Source organism: Gossypium hirsutum, chromosome D05 (genome assembly GCF_007990345.1).
Source record: "Gossypium hirsutum isolate 1008001.06 chromosome D05, Gossypium_hirsutum_v2.1, whole genome shotgun sequence".
NCBI lineage: Eukaryota > Viridiplantae > Streptophyta > Magnoliopsida > Malvales > Malvaceae > Gossypium > Gossypium hirsutum.
Window position 1 is genome coordinate 30609718 of NC_053441.1, and position 18518 is coordinate 30628235.

The 18518-nt window shown below is 30.7% G+C and overlaps 1 protein-coding gene across 1 annotated transcript; it reads right to left on the minus strand.

Annotated features, from left to right (window-relative positions):
- Positions 1-871: 871 nt before the first annotated feature.
- LOC107904214 (protein PIN-LIKES 3) lies at positions 872-6780 on the minus strand. The gene is made up of 11 exons (XM_016830505.2): positions 6604-6780; positions 3407-3576; positions 3245-3324; positions 2913-3037; positions 2545-2666; positions 2230-2415; positions 1943-2035; positions 1676-1776; positions 1547-1599; positions 1270-1458; positions 872-1185 (listed from the first exon to the last, which is right to left on the minus strand). Exons 2-11 carry the CDS (start codon positions 3539-3541, stop codon positions 1061-1063), a joined length of 1209 nt encoding a protein of 402 aa, XP_016685994.1. The 5' UTR covers positions 3542-3576; positions 6604-6780; the 3' UTR covers positions 872-1060.
- Between the last annotated feature and the right edge of the window lie 11738 nt (positions 6781-18518).

The window sequence follows — 18518 nt, forward strand, 5'->3', positions numbered from 1 at the left end:
TTGGGTGTTAGAATGAATTAAAACCAAGATAGTCAATTTGATTTTAGAGTTCTAGTTGTATCACTTGCTGTTAGATCTAATCATGGGTTGGGCTGAGTCGATGCAAAATTTTAGATCTGTTTTCTAGGTCTGACTTGACTGTAATACATTTTTAAAAAAAATTATAATTTTTTTCTAAAAATGTAATACATCAAATACATTACAAATATTAAAATAATTATTTCCCAACCAATTGAAAATACAAAAAGGAAAAACATATAGGCGTGTGATTCAAGTTGGGCCGGGCCCGAGCAAAAAAATTTAGCTTGAGGCTAACACATTTAGGAAATAAGTCTTGTTTGTTGTCAAATCCTATTTTTCGAGTCTATATTTTTATCTAAATCTTCCCACTTTTCAAATAAGCTTCAGGCCTGGACGAATTGCACAACCCATAATTAAGTCTAGCAACTTGTTGCGCACTGTTTCATTAATAAATCAACACCAAACTCTTTTTTTTACACTAGTAAAAATTTCGATATATAATAATTGCATTGATTTATTTTGCCCGATTATATAGACAAAACAATATGCACCTATTGATAGATGAATGAGGTTGAATAAAAGTTATTTTTTTTACCATTTAAACTTTAAATTATTTAAAGGTAAGAAATAAGAAATAATAAAAATATTTTTATATAATTTATGAGTATATTTCATATGTGTAAACAGTTATTTTTATTTGTGAATTTATATAATAAATAAATATTTTATATTTAAAATTGATTTATTTTTTAATAGAAAAATAAAATGAGAGGCCAAATTTTGGTCTACTGTTGAACTTGTTAAATCTTAAAAAATGAACAACAAAATATAAGCTATATATATATGAATATGATCAAAACTCTTCAATTTCCGTAAAATATTCCGAAAATAAATGGTTCCAACACTACATCAAATTTAGTTAACATCCAACTTCTAATATCCTATACATCAAAACCTTGACATACACAAAGCTAGAAATATTCTACCCCATTTAGGAAAGTTAACCCTTTTTCCTTTTTTTTGTGCTAACAAATACTAGTTAAGCCAGAATCCACATGAAGAAGGTAGACCAAAGTGTGAGGGAGAGTGCTGCTACTACATAAGTCCAAAGCATTATCACTGATGTTTCACATTGACCCAGCTGAAAAAATTGTGTCATGGTACCTGCCAATGTGTTCGTTACACTACCCAATTAGCATCCACATATATATATATATGTGTGTATAAATCGTATATCATTGTCATTACCTACTGCCATTGCAGGTGGAACAGCAAATTGAAGCATAAGAACGAATTGATATAACTTATTCTCTGATGCAATCAACCCCCAATTGCGAGCAGCCATAACCACACCGATCCCCAACGCCGGCAACAATATGCTCCTCACTGCTATTATCCCTATTATCACACTGCGACTCACCTCCGATCCTTTTAGACCTGCACCAACACCCACCATTTTACAGATATCAGTTGATTGATAATGAATAAACTCTTGTTGTAAGAAAAATAAAGAGAAAACAGTAACCTCTCAAAAGGTTTGCTCCCATTATCAAGGTCATACATGGAATTGCTGCCTCCCTGCATTTAACATCATCATTTTTATTATTAAAAACAATGAAATCAATATATAGGATGTGGAACAAAGGATTCATACCCGAACATATATGCAGTGCTGTCAATTACACGAAGTGGAGCTCTGTTTCCAATCACTAGTTTTCGGATTGGAGACACTATCCCGATAATAAACCCAACAATCTGTTTAACAAATCCAAAAATAATTAAGTTGTAATATAAAAACATATTTATATATAAAACATGAACCATTAATGTATTGAAATGAAAGTTATATAAATATATTATAGATTAAATATGATCATTATACTTAAAATATATGAATTTTCGGATTTAATTTGTGGCATACCGCAGCTACTGCTGTAGGTGCAAATACTTTCTTTAGGTCAACCTTTTTGGAAATGATCTTCATCTGCTGCATTATTTTCTTCCAAGCTGACATCTATATTCCGAAATCTTCATGAGACACTTAGCTAGTACTTCAATCGTGTAAGTAAAATAGTATGGTAGAGGTGTTAATGAGTCAGTGAAATCTCGTTTCAATTTTTGAAGGTTTTCATTTATATAAACAAAAAATAATGAAAATCAGAATTAAAGCTAAAAAATTAGATGAAAAAGGGAGCAAAGATAATACACCTTTATGATTTTGGCATCGGAAGGGGTAGGATGCATTGAAATGGTATGGGCATTGGTTGAAGGAAGAACAGCTAATTCAGTGGAACTCACTGCAACTGTTTCAGAAGGGGTCTCATTTCCAGTGCCTTCATTTGTATACAGCCGCATCATACCAAACACGTATGACCATATTAATATCCCTCCCATCTGTATAATTCAACCCCAATTTATTATATAACATAAACACCTATCTCTCTATCTATCTCAAACTCTCATATAATATATAAAGAAAAACAACTTAAAAATGGATATCGAAAAATAATCAGATATCTATACCGCTAAAGATAGTGAAGCATATGGCCTAGCAAGTAAGGAACAAACAGATGGATCTCCAAATGGATTATTTGGCTCCTCGCACACTGCTGGAACCATAATCAAAGGCAGATTCCCTAGATTTCCTGTTCAATATTAAAGGACAATTTAATAACCAAAACATAAATAAAAAATTTGAAAACAGATATTTCACTTTGAAACTACATAATTATCTTAAAATTTAAATTCATCTATTATTCACATTAAATCCGATTATTACTATTCGAGATAACAAATTTAGATAATAAGCGTATAAACATTCACTTTAAATCCATTAATCCATAAAAAGCGAGAAATCTATAACAATCTATAGTTATCAATAACAAATGTACCGGCAGAACAGCAACCAATGACAATGCCCCGAAAATGTTTAGGAGTTTTAGTGATTTTGATGAGAAGCCAAGCCAGTATTGAACCGAAGACGAATGTGAGCAGAATATTCAATGGCATGAACCACCTGTGAAGCCAAAAATGAACTCCTTACTCTATAAAATTTACCATACATCTATCAGATATATAAGTTGTGATCTCCAATGTGTTTTAAGATGCATCTTGCTGGGGAGAAGAAATCAAAACCCCTGATATCTGTATATCCATGGACCAAGTAATTTAAGGAAAGACAAAAGAACAATCTCAACAAGGTATGGAAAGGAATGGAACTAACAATGTAATGAAACTTTGGAAAGTGATCGATTCAGCTAAGCTGGAGACGGCAATTGCAGGACTTAACACATAGAATACAATCTACAAAGAGAGTAAAATATGAATTAGTAAGTAAATGAATAGAAGAAATAAAGAAGAAAGGGTTGATTTAAATGTAATTTACATTGTTCAAATGGTGGTTTGCTTCAGGCCCCAAGAGCTTTATGCGATCCAAAGCAATGAAGAAGCCAATCCCAGTCATCAATATTACCTTAAGAACTGGCATCAGTGCTACAATGAAGATATTTAGAAATCCCATTGGCCTATATTATTACCTCTCTTTACTTTTTTTGCCTGAAAATGGAGAATAAATTTATATGATCTCTCAATTCTCTAAGCAGCCCAAACAGATCATTATCGCAACTTCGAAAACTCAAATCTTTGACAATTTATAGTTTTCTTCTAAGAAATTGCTGCGCAACTAGGAAACAACGAAATGGGTTTAAAGCTAAGATATGTGTTCTAATGACTAGATAATCAATTATATAAAATTAAAGTTTTAAATTATAAGATAGGCATGAAATTAATAAACTGATTCGAAATTATTAAATTTCTATATTTTTTTCCCAAATTTCAATGATAAATAACTGAAAAATTATAAAAATGATAACAAAAATATATAAAATAGTATTTTATTAAATAGAATTATTTATTTATTTGTTTATTTTTATAATGCCTGCATTTGGCGATAATCTCTTCCAACTCTTAAATTGGAGGAAAAAAACGCACTTTCAAATTGCAATGATAATATTGTAAACTGAGCCAAAGTTCAATAAAAATTATTTTATTTTAATTAACTAATATTAATTATACTAAATTACGGCACACCATGGTAATAAATAACTTTATAAACGATTAATATAAATAACAAATAATTTTTTGGTCGAATAATTAGGTACAAAATCTAAAAACCATATAGGCTTGAGTTTAAATATTATTGTGTGTATATATTATTTTTTATATAAAACGATAAAAAGACTCTAAAAATAACATAATTTATTTTATAAAATAATGATATTTTGTTATTATCCAACTGAGTTGATGTTCGATTGACTGTTGATATTAACACATCAAGTACTTAATATATGGTATAGATAATAATATTTGTATGATTATTAGTCGATATATCAAAGAATCATTTATTATATTGAATTAAAAATAATTTAGATTTTTAGGGTTACTATTAGCTGCACTATAAGTGGAAAATAGTTGTGCGTTAAATAATTAATCAAAATTTTAGACAAAAAGTAAAGAAAAAAAGGGGCATTTTCAGAATCACTCCCATTAACATTTTGATTTCTATTCTCTAGCTAGGTACAATGAGGTCATGTTGCGGAAAAGCTACCTACTTGCGTCGAAACGTAGCCCAAAAAGACACCAAAAAGAAAACATTTAAAGAAGTTTTAAACTTTTGAGTTGGAATTTCATCATATTTAAATATAAGGGGTTGGTTTTTAGTTTTGTTGATACAATAAATCAATAACAACAAGGGGTGGTGAAAAAGAATGCCAGTTCAGCTGTGATAATTGGAGAGTTGGAGCTAAGGAAAGGAGGAGGAGAAGGAGATAGTTAAGGTTGTCATTTAGGGTTTCTCAGGAGAAAATGAGCTGATGTTTGGTTTCTCGTGTACCAAGGTTTATGTTGGGAGTCACCCCTTGTCATGTAGTGTCATGTAGTCAACAGTGTGGGGGGTTTACATGATCGTGGGTTAGCTAGGTGGTATGACCATTATAGGTCAGTTGTTGCCATATAATGTATTGTGTGATCTTGGTTTGACACTCTTGTTCTTAAGGTTGTACAAGGTTGTTATGCCTTAATGGTCCTCGCAAAAGGTGTGTAGAGGGCTCTTTCCAAGCTGGTTCGGACAAGATGTGTAAGAGGTTATCTACGGGTCGTCATAACTCCTACATGAAGGGTCATTACAGACGATTCCTAGTGGAAGGTTGTATGCAGATCACTCCCAGCAAAGGGTCGTTTGCAAGTTGCCTTATGTTTTACCATAGGTCATGCTGAGGTGAAGGGTATAACAAGTTTAAATTTAAACCTAAACTATTCTTAGAGAAGATGAACATGTACATGTCTTATTTAGATTTATTTGGCCTAAGTTCAAATATTATTTCGATTATCAATCCAATTATGTTTTATAATGATTAATTTTGATAATAATTATTTAGATATGTATTATTTATATTTATAATTATATTAATTAAACTTATAATTATATATATTTTTTACAACTGTGATTTCAACCTAAATTCTTTTTAGAAAAAATAACACTTGACCAATAGGCCGCATGTTAGATTCAACTTATAAATATATATTTAATTATAATTTGAAAAAAAAACGTCATAATTAATTAATTAGTTGGTTAGCCTCCTAGAAGTAAGAGGCTCTCGAAAGTAAGGGATGGGAGAGAGGGTTTTCTCAATTAGAATAAAGAAAATTATTTTATATATCATGACTTCACAAGCATGTTTAAGGTGTGTCAAATATTTTATAAGGTATACTAAAAATTTAATATATAAATAAATGTAATACTTGTCCCACTCTCAATCTATCTGTAGAATCTAAAATATTCCATAGATGATATATCAAATAATTACTTTAGCTATTTTAGCTAATGGATGTGTCTAAATGGTAATTTAAAAAATTGGAGTGGGGCAGAGGAAGTAATTATTATAATCGTTTCATACCCATTGCCCAACAAAAAAAAAAATCTACCCATCCCGCCCCACACCGACTTTTCAAAAATAAATTACTCCATTTAAAACATATCAGATTGAAATTCCATTGGACGGTTTAAATTTTACCATCTCTAGTTTAATCAAATCAATAATGTTGAATTAATATATAAATTATAGTATTGATGAGCATATTATTTTTTAATATATTAATTTGAATTTATTGATATTTTCAAAATATTGTTGATATTTATTTATATCTTAATTTTAAGTTAATAAAAATATATGTTGTATGCATAGGAAAATATATTTTAGTCACGTATGTATAAATATGCTAAATATAAAAATAATTAAAGTTATTAATAAGGTTTAATAACTTTATTTGGATAGATGATTTGGATAGAAATGTTACATTATTCGTGATAAATAGAATTATATTGATAAATTTATTAGACCGAGGCTCTATCCTGCATATTAGATACATAAATTTATTAATTAAAATTACAAATCTAAAGAAAAAAGGAGTAGAAGGAAACAACATCTATCTCAATTAAATGTTCTGATAGAAATAGAATTATATTGATAAGAAGAAAGGAGGGAAATGAAATAACATCTATGTTAATTAAATGCACATACATACCTTTGGTAAAGTTGTGAAGCCAAGAATTCCAGAGACCTTTGTTCATATAGCAATGCGTTTGGAGGCTTAGAATATATAGGAAACCAAAGCACAATTTCTCATGCATTTCAAATACCAACAACTTATTCCATTAGCTAAAACAGCAGAAAGTTGAGCATTTATAGATACTTGCTTAAAACTGTAAAATAAAATGGATGGTTTACTATAATCATTAATCATGTTAATAATTTATTTATGGAATTCAAGAAAAAATATTCTAGTAACTTCAGCTATATTTTAAATGGATGACTTTAGGAAGTGCCATCTGACAGTAATTGAATAGAAATATTTCATTATGCAATCATATCAGTATAAAAGAAATTATATAATCATATTTAATTATAAAATATATCAATATATTGTTCGGTAAATTTCAACCTAAAAATAAAAGTAAAATGATGAATTTAAATGTAGAATATCAAAAACTTTCACAACCTCATCATCATGATCACTAATGGTCACTTTGTGGAAATACAACGAAGCTCAATGTCACCCGTTTTGCTTTTCTGGTTTCAAAAGGAAAAGGACAAATAAGAGAGTTTTAGTTTGACTTCGATTACTTAATGAATCTTGTAATATTTGATAGTGGTATGGGGCCTTGAGATTGTAGTGTATATGTTGAACATGTGTAATCTTCATCAGTTTTATTTGAGTTTTACTATACAAATTAAGAAACAAGTATATTCATCCATGCTTCACCTACTGTTGTAATATAATAACAATTTATATCAGGATTTGAAATGTAAACTAATTCTAACAAATACTACCAATCTTCCTTCAAACAGGCTTGACCTCAAGGCTTTTTTGTAACTCAAACTCGGAAGGAATTATTCCAAGGACTTGGGTTGTTGATCTATTCTCCGCCTGAAATCTCATATAATTAAATCTCCATTTGTAGATAGGAAGATTGATGATTATTTTATTTCTTAAATAAAGATAAACACAATAAAAATGACGGGATCTTTAAAATTTTACATTTAAAACTTAACAAGAAAGCAATAATTAAAAGTTGATGAAAAATTAAAATGACGAAGTTCTAGTCAAAAGTAAAATCTCTGTTTTGATCTAAAAGTTTGATCATCAATGCAAAGATAATTTTTAGTGTTGCTTAATAAATTTGTTATAGTTTCCGTATTAGCACCTAGCAATCAATCTCTTCTTACCTCGTTCACAATTAAGAGGTAGCTCGTCGAAATTATCTCTTATCAATAAACAACCCTATAACTTAGCGCTAATAATTTAGCTTACCAATAGCATTAATAACTTGAAAGACCTAATTCTAACCAACAAACACATGAGGTTTATTAAGTTAGATCGCATGTCAACACAACATAAATTGCATACTTCAACATACACAACCATGCTATTTGCCACAAGTAATTGAATCAATTAAACAATTATGGATTTAACATTTCTAATTGACAAGGAAAATATTTTAAGTTATCAAATACGAGCTCTATATTCAACAAACCTAAATATTTGTAATTAAAATAAAATACATGCAAATACCAAAGAACAAAGTAAAGATTAAGAACAAATAGATCTCACAAACTATTTGAATCAAACTTTGAAGTTTCTTTGACTAGAAAAATAGTTTAATAATCCATAAAATAAAGAAAACACAAAATAGTAATACTAAGAGTGGCTCTCCCCTAGGTATTAACCTAATATTGTCTATTTATACGGTAAAACTCACATATGGGAGAAAATGAAAAAGCGTAATTAATTAAATAAAACAAAATTTTGGTAGATTTTTGTGTCAAACTTCTAGGTCATTTTTAGACAACTTCTTGACATTTTTTGGGCTTGAGTCATGAAACTACTTTGGATAGATCTTTCGATTACCTTCAAAATGGTATATTATAGGCCTAAAACGGAGTTCTGTAGCTCAAGTTATGAAATAAAATACTAAAACAGTATTGTGTTGAAAGTCTAACCCGCAAAAACTTGTCAAAAGTAAACTTTAAGTTCACTTTTCTCTAATTATTCACCTAATCAATAATACATAAAATATAAGTTAAATAATATAATTAATAACTTAAATAACATGATTAAATAGGAGAAATATCTCAAATAATTAGGAATTTACGCACTTATCATTTAACCATCATCCTATCTGACACCTTAAATGGTTTCAACCCAGGTATAGAGCCAAGAATAGGAAATTGAGATCCAATGCTATGCTGAGCCATAATCATTCATTTTAGTTTAGAAACATGAAAGGCTAGATGTAAGTGAAATCTAACAGATAACTAGTTTATAAGAAACAACTCCTACCTTATCAATAACCTTGTATGGTTCAAAATACTTAGGAGACAACTCTTGGTACTGCTTGTTTACAAAAGAATTTTGCCTATAAAGCTATAACTTCAAGTAAATGATATCACCACTTTGAAATTATTTTTAAGACTTGTGTTTGTCAGCTTGACTTTTTTCCTTCTTTAAGCCTTTTCTAGTTGATATTTCAATAGTTGAAACAACTTATTTTAACTCTCCACTGTACATCAACTTGGTTTACTTGAGAACCACTAGAACCATAGAGCATATGTAATGGAGGTGCATATCTATACATGCCTTTGAAAGGAGTGAGCTCAGTATCTGAATGGTAGTTGGTATTGTACCACCATTATGTTAATGAGGGCCATTTACACTTAGTTTTAGGATGATTCCTAGCCATGCATATCAATAAACCTCTAAGCATCTATTTACAACATATTTTTACCCACTAGTTTCAAGATGATAGACAGTTGAGAGATGTAATGTAATCCTTTGAATATTAAAAATGTCTTACCAAAAGTTGCTTGTAAAGATATCATCTCTATCACTTAACATGTTAGTAGGCAATCTGCGCAGTTTAATGACATTGTTTATATAAGTATAAGCCACATCAATAGTAATATAGGGGTAATTCAACCTAGTAAGTTGGCCATATTTTGTTAGCTTATCCATTATCTCTAAAATTGCATTCTTCCCTAAGGAGACTTTCTACAAAATCCATGCTAACACGAGATTAAGCTTCATCATGTATTGACAAGGTTTGTAACAATTTTAGTAAATGTGAGTTGTCAAATTTGAACCTTTGACGAATATCACAAGGCTTGATAAACTTGCTCACATCCTTCTATATTTATTTTCGGAAAATCACCTTTGAAAGACTTTTAATAATAACTAGCATACCACACTACAACGAAACAGGCCCTATGGTGACACTTTTTTTTTACTTAGGACGATGCAAATGAGGTTGGCATAGGCACTCTCGGCGATTCTCACGCCTTTTGAAAACGTCGTTGTTAGCATCATTGTTATAGGTGCTATGACGGTTTTGAAAAAAGCATCAGCATAATTCAACTTAGGTCGACCTTTATTCAAGGGTTGGTAAAGCCTAGTTAAGGTTGACCTTTAAAAAAGGTTGGGATAGGAGTAAATAGGCGACCCCAAAAAAAGTCAAAATAAAGCATTCATATGTCGACTTTTAAAGAGTTGGCTCATGCCCCCTGTCAAATGCAACTTAAAAATGTGACTTAAAGAGTTAGGTTGCACTTGGTCCGACTTTTAAAGAGTTGGCACATGTGCCAACCAAAGCCAACCTTAAAAACTCAAGTTACTGTACGTTTATGTCGACATAAGAAAGGTTGATTCAATGTCAACCAAGACGTCAGGTTAGATCGTGCTACGCTAGTTTTATAAAGGTTGTACTAGATGCAAAAATCGAATAAAAAAATGTTGGAATAGACCATTCTATGCCAACGTTAAAAAGGTTAGGATGGAAGCATTTAAGACAACCTTAAAAAGGTTAGGATAAACCTTGTTTGCGCCAACACCTTACATAGTTGGTTCAGTTCCTATGTTTTTTTTACAATTTTTCCCGACTTTTGAAGAGCCTATTTTGGCGAAATATGAGTAACTTTGTATGTGTTGGGTTTGGACAAGTTTGAGATTATATTAATTGAACAGTTAATTCACATAAACTGATCATATTAATACAAAATTACCATTGAATAATGCAATTATTAGTTTGTAATACCCAATTTATGCCCAACCCACATACATTACAAAAAACGAATAGATAAAATAATGAATAAAATTTAGTCCATTAAAGTCCAATTACAATAGCCTAATAAAAAACAAAACCCAAATACCTAAACTGCCCAAAAACCCGAATAAACCCATCAAACCCACTAAGCCCAAATTTTACAAACCCAATACCTAAGCCCAATTAGCCCATTTTGAAGGAGTATTCCAGAAACCCCTAGGGTTTCTGAAACCCTTCAGTCGCCACAGTAGGAAAATCACAGCCCTCCCAGTGCTTGCTGCACCTCCGCGCGTGTGCGCCTCCATCCGTTGCTCCAGGCTGGCTGAGTACCTGCAAAATACACACACAAGCAGCATCAAAAGGAAGAATAACAGAAAAGGGCGAAAGAATAACAGATTAGATTTTTGTATTTATTTTTATTGTTTATTTTGTAATTTTGGCTATAAAAATCCAATTCGAATACTGTAAATGATTACGCACACTGAAATAGAGAAAAGAATCAAGAAAAAGAAAAAGGAAATCACGCTTTGAAGGTGATTTTGAGTTTGTTTTCTCTTGATTTTTTTCATTTTCCGATTCTTCGATTTCTTTTTCTTTTTATTTACTGTTTGAGAAAGGGAAACAAAAGAAGAGTTAAGGATTTTACCTTTGTTACGAAGCCGAATCCTCATCCTCTTCGTTGTTATTGGAGATCGGGCTGGGATGCCAAAGATCGGAGCGACGCTAGATAGTATGTAGGTTTTTTAAAAAAAACAATCAAAGATCTGCTGGTTTTGGGGTTTAATTTAGCTTTTATATGGCGATAGAAACGACATCGTTTAAAGCCTTTGGCAGTGGCCTTGAGACGACGCCGTTTAAAGGTCTATAATCCGCGTGGTGACTCGAGCCGGGGCAGGATCTGTGCATTTTGCTCAATGGTCTATTTGCGAAATAAGCACCTCTATATTTGGTGTTGTTTCAATTCAGTTTTCTTGCATTTTTTTAATTTTTACTGTGTATTTAACTTCGATTTCATTTAAGTCCTCAGTTTAGCAATGTCGTTTTCAACGATTGGATCTGAGTACCTGGATTTGTGTGCTTAATTGCTGTTTTGGTCCCTCATTTTTAAGTCAATTACAAATTTAGCCTCTATTTTTTATTTCTGTTTATAACCCTTTTAATTTCGTTTTGATTACAATTTCATCTTTGATCCATAATTTTGTTATTTTTATTTTTTTCCTTCTTTAAATTATATTTCAATCCTAATTTAGCTTTTAGTAGGTTAATTTTAAATTTAATTGGTTCTCATTTTTATAGATATTTTTTAAAAAAAATCTAGTATTATTTTAATATTTAGCTTGACATTGTTTTTAAACTTATTATTAATATGATTTTAAGATGTAATATACTATTATTTTAAATTACTGTTAACATGTTTTAAAATTATCATACATTATTCTTTAAAAATCCATTATACACTTTTCTTTTCAAACTTGACATATTATCATTTAATTCATCATTTATTAAAAAAATATATTTTTTATGAAAATTTGATATAATTTATATATATTTTGATGTTTTATTTTTATTTTGTTTTAAAATTTACTTTTGAATATTCTTATATATTTTTATTTTAAAAATTTTATGCATAGGACATATTTTTTTTTTATCTTGGTGTATCTTTTACTTTTTGAACATCAATATTGGAATTTGTATAATGTGATTAAAATTATTGTTGCTACTCTTGTTAGAATTTATCTATTGCTTGTTTATTATTGCTTAGTGCACATTTGGATTACACATCATCCTCTTTACTTATACATTATTATTCCATCATACTACATTTGTTTTAAAAATTATGATCCATTTAAGTATCAAAACCAATTTATTCAAAAACTTTCAAGATAACGCAATGTTCGGTATTTGGGATCTTCGAAAGAATTGAGCCCTAACATATTGGGTTCCAATTTTCCTTGTTGAGTCTAAATAATCGAGAATGTTCTTTAATTCAAACACATAAATAAAAAGCTCATTCTCGGTAATTCGATACATTATGTCCTAACAAATTGGATATGACGTGTAGTTTTCTCGAGATGGAGATTTTTTCTAAAAAATAATATAATAAATAAAAATGAAGGCAATATTCGATATTTAAGAATTTTGTGAAATTGAACCCTAACTTACTGGGTTTTGATTTTTCATTTGACCCAAATAATCAGATATCCTTCTCTAAATGCATAGGTTTTAAAAAAGTCAAAAGATAAACTTAATTTTGAAGATTAATAATGTTGCGCCCTAACCCACTGGGTGTGACATTTTATTTCTTTGAAATAAGAGTGTCTTATCATTTAATTCAATTCATTCAAAGTTAAAAGCATCATATTTTAAAACCTTTTCAAAATTTTAACACTAAGACATTAATAAACAATCAATTCGGTACCAAAATAGAGCGTTACGAGGGTGCTAACCCTTCCTCGTGCGTAACCGACTCCCGAACCTATTTTCTTAAAGTTTGTAGACCTATAATTATTTTCAAGGTGGTCCGGCGACACCTCAAATAAAGGTCGATGGCGACTCCATTTTCATTTTTTAAAAATTGAATTCTGTTTTCAAATATAAAAGTGGTTTTGACATAGTTTATATACAAAATCTTAATAGAAGCAGTCAACACATTGGCAACATGTTGTCAGCTTGTTGTCCATTACATCACTTAGTAACTGCATTCAATGAAAACATTGCCCAACATGTTGTCAACCTGTTTCCCATGACATATATACATATACAAACATAATATGCAACAAGCTTCATTCATCATCATCCGAATTGAAGGCCTTATCATCAAGTCTTCTAGTCTAAAATTTAACTGCAAAAATAACAATGTACATTTTCTATTTATATGAGTTAGATGAGAAACAACATGAACACGTGGGAAGAATATTTTAATAATAGCCTAAGAACCATAAATTGAAGCTAAATCAACAATTTTTATCAGTACAACCATTCATTATTGGTTGAGCAAACAATGAAGATATTAAATAAGAAACTAACATTTTGTAACACCCTCTTGCATGCTTCATCTTATAGTTCTCTTTCATTAGAAAAATTTATTTTGAAAAATAGTAAAGCTGATGTCAAAATAAAATAAAAGAAATAAATAATACAAAATGTTTCTTACATAAACTTGTTTTGCAGCCTCTCTACTCAATTTGTCACTCCCATCTTTTCGCAAATGTTGGAATCTAAATTGCTCCAAACGCGAGGGTTCACAGCCTTCCTTTTCAGCCTATCATACAACAAAACAATAGTTGTTAACAATATTCACCAATGAGCGCAGAACAATTAAGATAGGTTACATATTGATTAATATGTAATACTTATAAATTTTGCATTGAGGGTCGCATATCTTGTGTTACCAGCGGTGTGTGCATAAGGCACCTTTGTTCGGGATGCTTTTGCCTTTTCTAATTGTGCCTGTTGTTAAAATTGATGAAAAAAATATTAGAGAAATAGAAAAGTTAAGTTTATTCTCGATGGGCATGGCATCCAAGTTATGTTAAAGAAGATTGTAATGCCAATAAGGCAAGTCGAAAAATATGCTCCTTTTCTTTCATAAAGCCTCGTCTTGATTTATGAGATTTGCTTCATCTCCTTCTACTGTCAAATTTTCAAAGTCGTTAGACAAATCATACCCCTCATCTACATCGATTTTTACTGATCATTTATCAAGTTCTTCTCTATCCCTCTTTCGGGATTTTCCATAAATGAAATTGATACATTCAACTTTCCTTAAGATATCTTCCATGGATCGTGGTATAGGAGTTACCCTACACTCTATAGTGCCATCGAATTTATGACTCAGTTCTTGAAATGGGTGTTCAGCCAATAACCATCGATGATGACTGATATAACAAAACTTCTGACCATACCGTAGCTATTGGGATTGAGTTTTTTCAGCACATTTTGAGTAAGCAACAACCTTTTGTACTCTACCCTAAAAGATTAGCGTAAGCTGAGAAATCATTAATCGTCCAAAGAAGATAAGCCTGTAAAATGAAAGATTCAGAAGTTGATGCATCAAAAGCATCAACTCCTGTCCACAATTGCTTTAACTCATCAATTAAAGGTTGTATACAAACATCAATGTCGTTATCGGGTCCTTTCTCACCAAGGATAATCATTGATGATATTATCGATGATTACTTCATACATGCCTAAGGTTCTGAATTATAAGGAATAAGAAGCACGGGGCATGTACTGTGACTAGGGGTGAGCAAAACTCAATTCGACTCGAAAAAATCGAAAAAAAATTCAAATTTCGAGTTAAACAAATCGAGTTATTCGAATCAACTCGAATTTTTTTTCAAATTTCAAGTTCGAATCGAGTTGAGTTTTCGAATTTGAATAACTCGAATAATTTGAATATCAAACTATAATATTTTACATTTTTACCCCAAACTCCCAAATCTTTTTACTTTTCCCTCAAAACTTTTACTCCTTCTCACTTTCCCCCCAAAACTTTTAGTCCCCTCCCCTCCCAACCCCCCAATCTACCCAAAATCCATTTCCCACCAAAAATTTACTCTCCCATTTACTTTTTCTCAAAATTTTACTCCCAAAAACCCTCAAAACTGTTTATTTTCCCCCAAAATTTTTACTCCCTCCCACTTTTCCCCTGAAACTTTTATTCCCTTCCAATCCCACCTCCCATCTACCCTAAACCCTCCCCCTCCAAAATTTTTTTATTATTTTCCCTCCAAAATTTTACTCCCCCTATTTACTTTCCCTCAAACTTTTATTCCCCAAAACTTTTTTATTTTCCCCCTAAACTTTTACTTCTCACCCTTTACTCTCAAATAAAAAATCAAAATTATCCAAAAAAATCACTAAACATAAATAGTAATAATTTTATTTATATCTACTATTTATATTATTAAATTAAATTTCACATTTTATATTATTTATATTATTGAATTGTTTAGTCATATTAAATATTTATATTAAAATTGAATTATTAATTATGCCATAAAATATTCGTGTTAAAATTTTATATTAGTATCAATTTCACATTTTATTTTTAAAATAACTTTTATTAAAAAATCATATTTTTACATTTAATATATTTTTTAATTCCAAAATACAAGGTAACAAGAATCTGAAGATAATTGAAACAACTAAGCAAGCAAAGAAGTTAACCAGTATATATAAAATTAATAAATAAATTATGAGGTGATGAAAGTTAATAAAAAATTTGATTAAGGTGGACAAATTTTATTACGATGGGTGACAGTGGTTACAAGGACCCAAAATTATTTTTTAAAATTTAACTTGAACAAATATATTCGATTAGATTCGATTCAAATTCCATCTCACTCGACTCGATTCGAGAAAACTTCAAATAAAGTTAGGATGATAAAATGAGATTCGAAAACTCGTTTAACTCGAAAATTTTCGATTCGATTCGATTCGATTCGATCGAATGCTCACCCCTAACTGTGACTTGTACTCATTGTTTAGAGTGGATTGAATCCATCGCTAGCCAAACCTAGCCTAACATTGTAAGGATCAGCTGCAAAATCAGGAAACCTTTTATCAAACGCATCCTAAGTAGAACCATCGATTGGATGTCTCATTATACCATCTTTGGTTTGTCTTTCTTTATGCCATATCATGGATTGTAATGTCTTGGAGGATTAAAACAATCTTTTAAGTCTGGGAATCAATGGAAGGTACCGTAAAACCTTGGCAAGCTTCGGGTGACGAAAAATACCATTAACTTGTTTATCTACATCCAACTCTTTAGAAAACTGCCACTTTGAGCTTTTACACACATCACAACTAACCTTTTTACTAGCGTTACCCAAGTATAACATATAATCATTCGGGCATTCATCAATCTTAACATACCCAAGATTTAGTGCAGAAATCTTTTTCTTTGCTTCATAGTATGTAGTCGGGATTATGCTTCCATTTGGAAATGCCTCATTTAAAAACTCCAATAAGCATGTAAAAAATTTTGTTGACCATCCAAAAAGTGCTTTGAAGTGGTAAAGTCGAAGTATGAATAAGACGCATGAGAACTTGATACAACTGGAATTGAGCGGAATATCGCAATCATCTAGAAAAATAGTTTTTTTCTTCGTAGTCTTTTGGGCCTCATTAGCATCATACTCTTGAACATTATTTTGAAAATCAATTGAAACTCCATCAAAACTCTCATTAGGAGCTGGGATGTTGATACCTAGAGCATCCGTTATGAGATCTCTTATATAAGCTTCATTGTCTTGTGACAATGTCCTTTCGGCTGGTTTGCACCAATGTCCTTTCAATGGATTCTCCATGAAAAAACCAATGCTTGTATTATTTTATTATACCATGAAGATGAAGATGCCATCCACAATATGTGGCTCATGCAATATCCTATTATTGCAACGATGGCATAGACAATATATTTTTCTGTTAAAGAGTGATATTCCAATTGCCAATGATAGAAATCTTTCTATTCCAGCCAGGTGATTGGCATTAAATCTCGGAGTAAGCATCCAACTTTTATCCACCACCTGTTAAAGTAATTAATTTAAAGTAATTAATATGAAATAACATGAGTATTTAAAATCGCAGATACTCACTTAGACATTTCATCAGCAACATACAAGACAACAACCCAACTATTTAAACTTGCAAATACCATTTAGACATTTCATCGAGTATATATAAAGCAAATGCCCAACTTCAAACTAAGAACTCATCCAATGGAGATCCACACAAACCAATAATAAGATTGTGTACTTGACAAGAAAAAGAATGCACATATACCATATTTGACGAGTAGCACAAAGTCAAGTTCGATATAACTAAATGAAAATTCCCACAAACCATGGACATAAAAAAATAACTCATATATACGGAGTTTAAGAAAATTATTTTTACCTCCATAACACACACTTTTCAGTGTAAAGCCTTCTCCTTCTTTGAATACTCAAAGGGATTCTCTTTGCTAAGTGGAATTTTGATTACTCAAAGCCTTCCTCTTCTTTGGTTTTCAAGCCTCGACCACCCATTTTGTTTCTTTTTTCATCATGTGAATTCTAATTTTTGGAGTGCTAAGCCCATTGATATTCAGAACACTGTTGGGATTTGGGCTAATAACTCATAACATGTTTATTTGTGTAATAGTACTTCCAAATAAGGGCGTATTAGAAAACATATTTAACTTATTGAATAAACATATAGTTCATGCCAATCATTTCAGCTTTGGGAGTATTACAGAAACCTTTCTTTTGAAACTATGATATTTGTGTTTAATTCTTAATATCAAGTAGGATAAATATTAAATATATAGTATTATGATTATTATATTTGGACCAAATTGAGCTTAGATTTGGAAACTCCCATAGCTCATTTTTAAATTCGATTTGTATTTTTTGTTTAAGCTCATATTTTGAACTTTATTTGTTCAAATCTTCCCAATTTTGGACAAAACGATAATAAATAATGCAAGTATGAAAAAAAAAGGTTGGGATAAATCATGAGCAGTCAAAGGCAACACAAAAATGGTTGGGTTAGATAAAATATTTGCCAACGAATAATAAAAGTTGGGATAGGTTAACATTTTCCCAACTCTTTCTAAAAAATCGAGATATGATTAGATTTTGCCAACACCCAAAAAAGTTGCTTAAAGGTACAAATTTAAACAACACAAAAAAGGGTCGGCGTAGTCCAAAAAGAGTTGTCTTAGGCTTTTCATATGACAACACTTTTATATAGTTGAGAAAGGTATAACAAAAGTCGGCATAGTGTTGGACAAATTTGACTCTTATTTAAGCGTTGCCTTAGGCATGCATATCCCGACCCTTATACAAAGAGT